Here is a 12,278-nt window from a genome sequence, read left to right as displayed (position 1 = left end):
CCATTTTTGGAAAAATTCATGGGCTATAGCCTTTGCTTCTTTCCAAAAATTGACTCGTTTTTAAAATGCTCATAACTCAAAAATTATTTGTCAGAAACAGCTCAAACTTTCTACATAGTATAAGGACATTACTTCAATATGCATAAGAAATCCTTTTTTTTTTAATTTTGATGGAATAGCCTGTGCTATATAGTACAGGGTGCTACCATGAATTAGAACTATTTACACAAATGAAGTGAAACATACTTTTGCTGAAAATGGTTCAGGATGACGGAGCACTAATACATCGCAATAAGAATCCATCATACGAACAGTATCTATTCAAAAATAAACAAAAAAATAAATAAATAAACAAACAAGAAATAAACAGATAACTAATCGCTTGTCTGGACTATCTTTTCCTTTCTACAATAGTTACAATATTAATATGCAACACTGCCTCCATTAAAAACCATTTATCATTAAACTAGCTGTTTTTCTTAACCTTCCAGTGACTCTCCTTTCATAACAGAAGAGCTGTCTTTAGTAAGTGATACAACAGTCCCTCCAAGTCGCTGTATCGCTGCCTGGAATGAGCACATGGTCCGAGTACTAACCTCATAAAACATAGAACCTAAGACTCTACCCTGAAGGATAAAATAGAGGAATTAAAATATCAGCAATTGTGTATTATTATGAACATTAAATATAAATTTTATTACTTTCAATATGTCAAGACAGCCATGTTTCTTAACCCTTTTCCTCATCTCCTGACTCAAGTTAAATAAATAATGAAGCTATAAAAGACATCTCATTAAACCACACCCCATGCCCCACCCACAAACCTGTTCTTTATTAAACTGACTGACTGACAATATGTTACGCTTGTAGAACATGGGTTGCCATGGTAATGCCGAGGTGTCGTTATAGGCGGAGCTCGACGTGTCGGAATGCAAATCAAAAGAGGGCGGAGTCTGAGGACGATAATCTAATGGGCTGGGAGAGCGAAGTCGCCCACGCAAGGGGGAATTGAACCGCTTGTGAGGAGAAGATGGAGCATCCAATACTAGAGAAAGAATCAGTGAAGAAATAAAGTGAGAACAATATTTCGAATTTAAATTTTCTTTAAGGTACAAGCATGGGCACAAAATAATATTGGATGATAAAATTACATAAAACTAAATATAATAATAATAATAATAATAATAATATGCATCATTAAAATAAATTCTATATTTATATATTTAAGGACAAACCTTTAATCCCAGTAGGTTCAGAGTCGTGCCGTGTCCTGTTAGGGAGGGACCCCACTTCAGGACCATCACTGGCCGACTCAACTCCGCCCGACTGGTGATAGTGAGTCTTAGCCATGCCCCTTGCCGACGAGAGAGGGGGAGAGAGTGGAGGCTGGAGTCTCACGTCTTGACCATAGCCAGGCTCGGCTAGGACTTTGCCGTCAACAAAAACTGTTTCGCCACGTAAGACGACTCGTTTGACACAACCTTTGACCTTCATGCCAGCAAATGGCGTCCATTTTGCCTACAATAATAATAATAAATAAAAAATGAATAAATAATAAATATTACTATTAAGTCAATCTATTTTACATGCACGTACTATAGTAAAGTTGCATGTACGTTAATATACTTTTGAGTATTGAAGAGAGTTGGGTATTATCCATTCTTCGTCTAGATCAACCTCAATGTGGGTATCAAGTTGCGGGCGGAGTCCAAATATCTTCATAGGATTGGTATAGAGTCTGAGAATGACATCCTAGGAATGGGAACGGAATTATGAGAATGAAACTATATTGGTTTTACGCATACATCAATGGTGAGTCTTCCTTGACTGACAGCCGTTAGCAATAGAGGAAGCATTGTCTCTAGTCCAGGGAGACCAGGTGGGGGAGAAGAGCTCTCCTTCTCTTCTAAAGTGTGTGGAGCTAATGGAAGCAAAGAACAATAAAGGCTTAGAAAAGCTAAATCTTCTCTCTTCCCCCTCCCTCTCCCTCCCTCCCTCCCTTCCTCTCTCTCTCTCTCTCTCTCTCTGTCTCTCTCTGTCTCTGTCTCCCTCTCTCTGTCTCTCTCTCTCTCTCTCTCTCTCTCTCTCTCTCTCTCTCTCTCTCTCTCTCTCTCTCTCTCCCTCTCTCTCTCCCTCTCTCTCTCCCTCTCTCTCTCTCTCTCTCTCCCTCTCTCTCTCCCTCTCTCTCTCCCTCCCTTCCTCCCTCCTTCTCTCTCCTATACTAATCACCGTGGTCAGTTGCAAAGCTATCAATGATGTCCATGTTCTCCCAGAGAGCCTCCTGGTCTTCAGCCGTCACCAGACAAGGCCTGACTTCTCCTTTCCCTCCTCCGAGTCTCACGGCATCCTCATGAGTGAGGAAGAGATGATGAGGAGCCACTTCACACGTGACAGGAAGACCTTTCTCTTTAGCAGCTCGAATGATGATAATCTAGAATGGAAGAAGGGGGTATTATTTTACCATTATTTGGTGAACTAAAGCCTCTCATATGCAGCAGACAGACAGCATGACATTGTGCATGTAGACTGATGCTATCGTCTCTCTCACTTCCTCTTTTCTTGCTACATGGCAGACGTGAACACGTTTCTTGTACAGTTCAGCTAAGAGTAGTACAGCAGCTGTTGTCCTTTCTTCGGCGTGAACACAAATAACTCGATCAGAAGACCAGTTCTCAAAATGCTAGAGAAAAAAAGAAAATATAAATAATAATCAAGAAATGACATAACAATACTACAGTGTGGCAGCTGGGCTGGTTATTACTATCATGTATACTTTCATGAATAAAAAATTATATAAAAATGTCAATTGTCATACTTTGATCCAAGACTCCATTGAGTCGAGTCTTAGTGAAGTGAAAGTTTTATTTAAATACATTTTAAGTGCAAAAGATTGACTTGAGAGTCTGAAAGGAGAAAAAGAAAATTAAAGACACAAAATATTATACACACACACACACACATGTAAGTAAACGTAACTTATTTTAATTATAAAACTATATTGTTTGAGTACCTGTGTAAGTAAGGATAGTTGTCGGCACTGGCTCCTAAATATATGCCGTAATCACATCTGGCACCTGCTCTAGCACACTGATGGAGAGGGAGAGGGAAAAGGGGGAGAGAGGGAGGGGTAAGATAATTACTACAGACATGATATCCTCTCAAATGTCAATAATACGATAATTAATTAATTAATGAGATAAGGAACGGAATGAGACGTTACTAATGTACAAATATAATCAAACGGAGCTAAGATCAAAGAGAAAGAGGAGGACACACAAACCCCCACATTGTTTTACAAGACAAGACCATAAACTAATTTACAGGAAATGAGCTACAAATTACTTACAAGTAAACACGAAAACAATATTATATAAGAAATGGTCATACAAGTAGTTCTACATACACAAGTGATGAGTGTATACAATATTATGAGTGGGTGCATATGAAACTATCAACAAAAATGGATAAAAGAAGTGATGATTAAAATTAAATAGCCAAACAAAGAGAAGCAGACAAGATGAAAGACAAAGCAATTGGAGATAACACTTTGTATTGGTAGCTCTTTTAGTACCAACAAACATTGTGAATGACGTACAGACAGACTTGGGTATGATTAATAAGGACACAGGACAGACAGTACGTGACTATGCACGCACACATTGTTCATGAACAGTAATTAATATGTAAATACAAATAATCAAAAATACAATAAGAGAAACTTCATTTTTGTAATTATAGCATTTTAGTAATCTTGTACGTGTATATGGTAAAAGGGTACAGAATTCTAGTAAAGATTCTATCAAACAGTAGAAGATACCAAAGTTTCTATGAATGACAAAGTATTCTACGAATCAGCTTAAACTTGCTACACAACATAAGAACATGTATATGTATCAGAAAAAGTTATAAAAATGGAGAATTCTCTCCTAGTCATTTTTGGCAAAATTTGGCCCGAAACCCTGTACTATAGTACAGGGACTTTGGTCCAATTTTTGAGTAACTTAAAAAATTCGTAAAAAATTTAATTTCGATCGGAATCAGCTCAAACTTGCTACACAACATAAGAACATGTATATGTATCAGAAAAAGTTATAAAAATGGAGAATTCTTTTCTAGTCATTTTTGGCAAAATTTGGCCTGAAACCCTGTACTATAGTACAGGGACTTTGGTCCAATTTTTGAGTAACTTTAAAAATTCATAAAAAATTTAATTTTGATCGGAATCAGCTCAAACTTGCTACACAACATAAGAACATGTATATGTATCAGAAAAAGTTATAAAAATGGAGAATTCTCTCCTAGTCATTTTTGGCAAAATTTGGCCCGAAACCCTGTACTATAGTACAGGGACTTTGGTCCAATTTTTGAGTAACTTTAAAAATTCGTAAAAAATTCAATTTCGATTGGAATTAGCTCAAACTTGCTACACAACATAAGAACATGTATATGCATCAAATAAAATTATAAAAATGTAAAATTCTTTCCTAGTCATTTTTGGAAAAATTTTACTATGTCCCTGTTTTGACCAGATTTCTAGCAACTTTAAAATGTACAAACAAGAAGCTGAGGACTATACCAAAGTCCTGTGAGAAACTTTAATACAAGTACAAGTATTTCAATATGCCAATGATAAGAAACTCGTGTGTTGTATCAAAAATTCAAAATCAAATTTACTTTTTGCGTCAGTGCCAGACTCTCATTGTCAATAGTGGCGGGAACTGTGTTAGGCATGCAACCAATGAGAGTGATTCCACCTGCCAGTGCTGCAGCTGTGCAAGAGGCAAAGTCCTCCTTATGAGTCTGACCAGGCTCACGAACATGGACATGAGTATCAATAAGACCTGAGAGAGAGAGGGGGGAGGAGGGAGAGAGAGAGGGGAGAGGAGGGAGAGAGAGAGGGGGGGAGGAGGGAGGGAGAGGGGGGGGAGGAGGGAGAGAGAGGGGGGAGGAGGGAGAGAGGGGGGGAGGAGGGAGAAAAAAGAGGAAGAGAGAAGGAAAGAGACAATTAAGGAAGAAGAAAGAGTGGGAGAGAGTGAAATAAAAGGGGGTAAGTGGGAAAGAAAAGAGAGGAAGAGGGAAATGTTTTTAAATTATAAAGTATGCAGACACAGACCTGGCAGTCTCACGGTCCTATGAGATGAAATGCAATCAAAATACGTCTTTAACTCTGGAGCTTTCTTTTGCATTTTGAATAGTGCCTGTGATAAAACACAGAAAAATGTACATATAGTTACATATTACAAGTATTAGGATACTACAGTACCTTATTGCTGATCTTATATTAGTTGTAAGCCACACAAGGGGTTAAATAAATGCTAAACCCGCCCATTGATATGTACAGTGTTTATACAACCCACCACATTCTTTACATAGTACAGTATGTACACACCCACTTATTAGAATATTGTTTGTTTAACTTTCAAATGTATACAACAGCTGCATCCTTTCCCTACTAACTTTAATAAAAAGTTTAGCACACTTGATGTCAGTGATTAGTGGCACAGCATGTTCGACGGCCATTCTCCTAGTCTTGTAGCCATGAGTGATGAATGATGAGGCCCTGGGTATAGTGGAGAGATATTTCATTATTAAATATCTCATTTGATATTGATAAATATCAATCATCGTGTTTTAATAATTATTAATATTAAAGGATAAAAGTTATTATAACTTATTACTGACAAACAGTTAGGTATAAAAATGACTCTAAACAATACAATAAGAACATCACTACAAATGAAAGAAAAACTACTAAAGTCACTGACACACACACACACACACTTCCCTACTTAATGTAAATCTCATAATAACTAACAGGACTGTCTTCCCAAAAAGTTCCCTCATCTCCACACACCCTCAACTCAATATAGTCAGTAGTGGTAGTGTTACCATAGTCTCTATGAAACCATGGGATACCAGTAACATTACAACAAAGTGATGCAATAGAAAGACAGCCTTGACCATCCCAGAGTGGATCAGATGTGTAGAGAATATTTTGTACACCAGCACCAGTGTTCCCTGATTCACAGAAGTAGTTATCACCAATAAAAGACTGCACTGATACTGTACTACCAGTATTACATGGACATGAATATGATGAAGTAGATGAATCACTAAACCCAGCCATTAGTGTCCAGACATGTTGACGAGGAGACCCACGAGTGATACTAACACCATCAACATAATAAGAGTTGATGTCATTACGATAAGAATAAATGGCATTAGGTCCACCATATTGATATCCTTTTACGCTACCACACACCTGAGAATAACTGATACCATTAGATGGGAACTGAACCGATACACAACTGCCTCCATTGTATGTTACTGGTCTACCACAAGCTCTAACTCCTCCTGACTGGTACAGTCTAAACCCAGAAGGACAGTTCACTGTAGAGTCATTCATATCCAGATATGCTAGTCTTGTCCATCCTCCTCCTGAACCACACAACTCCTCCATATTACAGTAAGCAGTATAATATGTTGATCCAAAGTCTGATGCTAATACATAATTACCTGATGGACTGGTAGGGATTTGATTTTGTATTTGCTTGCAAGATGTTGGAAGAACAAGTCGTGAATTATTTAACAACATTAATGTTTGTTTAGTGAATAATAATGTATCATCAGCCACTCCAGCAGTAGAGGTACTGGTGTCTTGTATATTAGAGAGAGTGTTGACAATGTTAATGAGCTTTTGTGCAGAATCTCTTGTAGTTTGTAAGATTTGCTTATCAAGTTCAGTGAAGTTGGTATTGTTCTGAAATAGTTGAAGGGTATTTTGAGATACACCATTAGCCCACTCATTGAAGTCAGGAAGGCTCCCTGTTACATTGCTGTTAACTTTAGAGACAACACCATTAGCCCATTCATTGAAGTCAGGAAGGCTCCCTGTTACATTGCTGTTAACTTTAGAGACAACACCATTAGCCCATTCATTGAAGTCAGGAAGGCTCCCTGTTACATTGCTGTTAACTTTATTGACTATATCATTAGCCCATTGAGTGAAGTTAGGATATTTATTGTTACCAGCAATAGCTCCAGTAGTAGCTCCAGTAATACATGGTGTATCTCTTGTAGACATTTGAGCCAGTAACAAGCAAAGGATACCAACCTGTAGTATTACTATCAGTGACAGTAATACAATGATGATGATAATGATTGGTTTATTCCATGTTTTTGGCTCCTTGTCCTTCCTTTTCTCCATATCCTTAGGTTCTTCGGCTCTCCTCTCTTCAACAGCTGAGGTTTGACTCAACTCGACAAACTCGTATACATTGTATTCCGTGACATTGTCTTGCTTTACAGATTCATAAGATAGATTATCTTCTCCTTCCATTGTAAATTACTACAAGCAATTAACACCAGTTTACTAAAGTGCATCTATGTATATGCACAAGATTGAGAAGTTATTGTAATGAATATACAATGTGTTTCTGGTGGGAAAATATTGTTTCATTTAACAAAATTTTGATAGTTTCATTCTTCAAACTCCAAAATGAAAATTAATATTACATGTACAAGTATGTGGATGAAATATTGGTCATTATTGTGCTTCGTCATTATTAATTTTAATTTCATTTTAGTATTGTCTTTGTCTCATTCTAGTCTAAGTACCAAACCTGCTCACATGTCATATGTGGGTGGGAAAACAATAAATGAAGTGCAGTTTAAAGGGAAGGCATTTTGAGCTTTCTAGCAGCAAGAAGTAAAAACAATCCAACAATAGTAATATCACTAAATTAATGTCAAAATAAAAAAACAAACTAAAAATTCAAAAACTATACCAAAATTACAAAGCAAAAATAAGAAACTAAACCAAGGCAACACACACACACATACACACACTTCACTACTTAACATAAATCTCATAATAACTAACAGGACTGTCTTCATTAGAAGTTCCATCATCAGCACAGACCCTCAACTCAATATAGTCAGTGGTGGTAGTACTACCATAGTCTCTGTGAAACCATGGGATACCAGGAACATTACAACAAGGTGATGCAATAGAAAGACAACCTTGACCATCCCAGAGTGGATCAGATGTGTATAAAGCACCAGATACACCACCACCAGTAGTCCCTGATTCACAGAAGTAGTTATTACCAATGAAAGACTGCACTGATACTGACTGTACTACCAGTATTACATGGACATGCAACAGAATTAGACAATGAATCACTAAAACCAGCCATTAGTGTCCAGACATGTTGACGAGGAGACCCACGAGCGATACTAACACCATCAACATAATAAGAATTGAGGTTACTATGATGAAGGTAACTATTAGAGTGGTTCTGAACAGCATCTGGTGAATGATATTGATATCCAGTTGCTCTACCACACACCTGAGAATAACTAATGCCATTAGATGGGAACTGAACTGATACACAACTGCCTCCACTTGATGTTGCTCTACCACAAGCTCTAACTCCTCCTGACTGGTACAGTCTAAACCCAGAAGGACAGTTCACTGTAGCATCAGACATATCCAGATATGCTAGTCTTGTCCATCCTCCTCCTGAACCACACAACTCCTCCATATTACAGTAAACGTATTGAGTTCCATTGGTAGCAGTTTTCAGTAGATATACACCAGAAGGACTGTTTGGTTGTTTGTTCTTAATCTCTTGACAAGAAGTAGGGATAGGAGAGAAGGAAGATGAGTCATTGTGTAACATGATAAGGTCTTCCACTAGTAGCAGTATATCATTGATAGCTCCAGCATTAGAGGTAGCAGTCTCCTTGATATGAGAAAGAGAAGAAATGATACCGTCCATTTTCTGTTTTATTTCTTGAATATCATGACTATTGTTCCTTGTAGCATTGAGTAGTTCATTCAATAGTTCATCATCAGTGTTGTATTGATTGGTATCAGTATTACTGGTATCACTGCAGGTAGTACAGGCTGCAGTACAGGTACTGTTAGCAGCATCAAGTGTAAGAGCAAGATTAGAACTACTGATAAACTGAGGGAGACAAGCAATAGCTAGTATAAGAAGAGAGAGCATTATTATCCTCTTTGTAATGATTGTTTACTGTTTACTCCTCACTCCTTTTATAATATTCAGAAGAGCCTGACTAGTGACGTCAGTCATGATGCTGTACGTAATGGGAAACATTCGAAGAACATACTCTAGTCTAGTGGCTCATCAACCAAAAATGTGCAGGAGTTACAGAAGTAGACTGGCACTAATAATCTGCATACCTTCTGTAAAGTACATGCACATATTAAAATGACATTAAATTTCAATCATTATTTTCAAATCGCCTCAAAAATAAACCTAACTATAACTAACTATTAAAAACTAACTACACACACACACACACACACACACACACACTATCTATCAAACTGTTCATCAGTATATTCCCATCATTTGACATACAACTCATAAAAGCTAACAGGAACATCTTCATCAGTTGTCTCTTGATCTCCACACACCCTCAGCTCAAGGTAGTCAGTAGTGGTAGTGTTTAGTACCTTATTGAACCATGGAAGACTAGGACGAGATGTACAACAATTACCTTCAAGACTACCACATCCTTTACCATCCCACAATGGATCAGATGTATAGAGTATGTATTGATATGCTTTATGAGTAGAAGGATTACCAGATTCACAGAAGTAGTCATTACCAATGAAAGACTGAAGAGTTGCACTTTGCAGACCACCTTGAGAACAAGGACAATTTATGTGGCCCCTGTTGGGATCATTAACATGATAATCAGCTTCCATCAGTCCAGCCATTAGTGTCCAGACATGTTGACGAGGAGACCCACGAGTGATACTAACACCATCAACATAATAAGAATTAATATTATTGATCGATTGGCTACGAATTGCATCAGGTGAAGCATATTGATATCCCACTACTCTACCACACACTTGAGAATAACTGATACCATTAGATGGAAACTGAACTGATGTACAACTGCCTACACTTGATGTTGCTCTACCACAAGCTCTAACTCCTCCTGACTGGTACAGACTAAACCCAGAAGGACAGTTCACTGTAGCATCAGACATATCCAGATATGCTAGTCTTGTCCATGCTCCTCCTGAACCACACAACTCCTCCATATTACAGTAAACATATTGAGCTCTATTGGTAGCAGTTGCCAGTAGGTATACACCAGAAGGACTGTTTGGTTGTTCGTTCTTAATCTCTTGACAAGAAGTAGGAATAGGAGAGAAGGAAGATGAGTCATTGTGTAACATGATAAGGTCTTCCACTAGTAGCAGTATATCATTGATAGCTCCAGCATTAAAGGTAGCAGTCTCCTTGATATGAAAGAGAGAAGAAATGATACCGTCCATTTTCTGTTTTATTTCTTGAATATCTTGACTATTGTTCCTTGTAGCATTGAGTAGTTCATTCAATAGCTCATCATCAGTGTTGTATTGATTGGTATCAGTATTACTGGTATCACTGCAGGTAGTACAGGCTGCAGTACAGGTACTGTTAGCAGCATCAAGTGTAAGAGCAAGATTAGAACTACTGATAAACTGAGGGAGACAAGCAATAGCCAGTATAAGAAGAGAGAGCATTATTATCCTCTTTGTAATGATTGTTTACTGTTTACTCCTCACTCCTTTTATAATATTCAGAAGAGCCTGACTAGTGACGTCAGTCATGATGCTGTACGTAATGGGAAACATTCAAAGAACGTACTCTAGTCTAGTGGCTCATCAACCAAAAATGTGCAGGAGTTACAGTAGTAGACTAGCACTAATAATCTGCATACCTTCTGTAAAGTACATGCACATATTAAAATGACATTAAATTTCAATCATTATTTTCAAATCGCCTCAAAAATAAACCTAACTATAACTAACTATTAAAAACTAACTACACACACACACACACACACACACACTATCTATCAAACTGTTCATCAGTATATTCCCATCATTTGACATACAACTCATAAAAGCTAACAGGAACATCTTCATCAGTTGTATCTTGATTAGCACACACCCTCAGCTCAAGGTAGTCAGTAGTGGTAGTGTTTAGTACCTTATTGAACCATGGAAGACTAGGACGAGATGTACAACAATTACCTTCAAGACTACCACATCCTTTACCATCCCACAATGGATCAGATGTATAGAGTATGTATTGATATGCTTTATTAGTAGCAGGATTACCAGATTCACAGAAGTAGTCATTACCAATGAAAGACTGAAGAGTTGCACTTTGTAGACCACCTTGAGAACAAGGACAATTTAGGTGGCCCATACCGGGATCATTAACATTATAATCAGCTTCCATAAGGCCAGCCATTAGTGTCCAGACATGTTGACGAGGAGACCCACGAGTGATACTAACACCATCAACATAATAAGAATTGATATTAGTACGATAAGAAGAAGTAGGATGATAGATGGCATCAGATGAAGCATATTGATATCCAGTTACTCTACCACACACCTGAGAATAACTGATACCATTAGATGGGAACTGAACTGATGTACAACTGCCTCCACTTGATGTTGCTCTACCACAAGCTCTAACTCCTCCTGACTGGTACAGTCTAAACCCAGAAGGACAGTTCACTGTAGAGTCACTCATATCCAGATATGCTAGTCTTGTCCATCCTCCTCCTGAACCACACAACTCCTCCATATTACAGTAAGCAGTATACGTTGATCCACTAGCTGATACTAATACATAATAACCTGATGGACTGGTAGGTAATAGGGCCTTTATTTGCTTGCATGATGTTAGAAAACCAAATGATAAGTTATATAACTGTGAAAGGTGTCTAGATCTAATGAACAAAAATATATCATCAACCACTCCAGCAGTAGAGGTACTGGTGTCTTGTATATTAGAGAGAGTGTTGACAATGTTAATGAGCTTTTGTGATGAATCTCTTGTAGTTTGTAAGATTTGTTCATCAAGTTTAGTGAAGTTGGTATTGTTCTGAAATAGTTGAAGGGTATTTTGTGATACACCATTAGCCCATTCATTGAAGTCAGGAAGGCTCCCTGTTACATTGCTGTTAACTTTAGAGACAACACCATTAGCCCATTCATTGAAGTCAGGAAGGCTCTCTGTTACATTGCTGTTAACTTTAGAGACAACGCCATTAGTCCATTCATTGAAGTCAGGAAGGCTCTCTGTTACATTGCTGTTAACTTTAGAGACAACACCATCAGCCCATTCATTGAAGTCAGGAAGGCTCCCTGTTACATTGCTGTTAACTTTAGAGACAACACCATTAGCCCATTCATTGAAGTCAGGAAGGCTCTCTGTTACATTGCTGTA

At 37.8% G+C, this 12,278-nt stretch overlaps 1 protein-coding gene across 1 annotated transcript in view; it reads right to left on the bottom strand.

Moving 5' to 3' along the window:
• LOC100635388 (CAD protein-like) overlaps positions 1-12,278 on the bottom strand; it is a 33,036-nt gene that overhangs the window by 3,791 nt on the left and 16,967 nt on the right. Inside the window, exons 30-43 of the mRNA XM_019993455.1 lie at positions 5,458-5,560; positions 5,114-5,198; positions 4,675-4,841; positions 3,011-3,087; positions 2,816-2,903; positions 2,549-2,680; positions 2,230-2,431; positions 1,806-1,921; positions 1,627-1,752; positions 1,236-1,518; positions 825-1,045; positions 702-776; positions 485-626; positions 247-317 (exon numbers count right to left, since the gene is read on the bottom strand). Of these exons, the coding sequence (XP_019849014.1) occupies positions 247-317; positions 485-626; positions 702-776; positions 825-1,045; positions 1,236-1,518; positions 1,627-1,752; positions 1,806-1,921; positions 2,230-2,431; positions 2,549-2,680; positions 2,816-2,903; positions 3,011-3,087; positions 4,675-4,841; positions 5,114-5,198; positions 5,458-5,560 (1,888 nt within the window). The remainder of the gene's footprint in view (positions 1-246; positions 318-484; positions 627-701; positions 777-824; positions 1,046-1,235; positions 1,519-1,626; positions 1,753-1,805; positions 1,922-2,229; positions 2,432-2,548; positions 2,681-2,815; positions 2,904-3,010; positions 3,088-4,674; positions 4,842-5,113; positions 5,199-5,457; positions 5,561-12,278) is intronic.

This window comes from Amphimedon queenslandica, unplaced genomic scaffold, assembly GCF_000090795.2.
Source record: "Amphimedon queenslandica unplaced genomic scaffold, v1.1 AMPQUscaffold_13495, whole genome shotgun sequence".
Lineage (NCBI taxonomy): Eukaryota > Metazoa > Porifera > Demospongiae > Haplosclerida > Niphatidae > Amphimedon > Amphimedon queenslandica.
The sequence above is the reverse complement of the archived record's forward strand: the minus strand, read 5'-3'. Positions and strand labels throughout refer to the sequence as shown.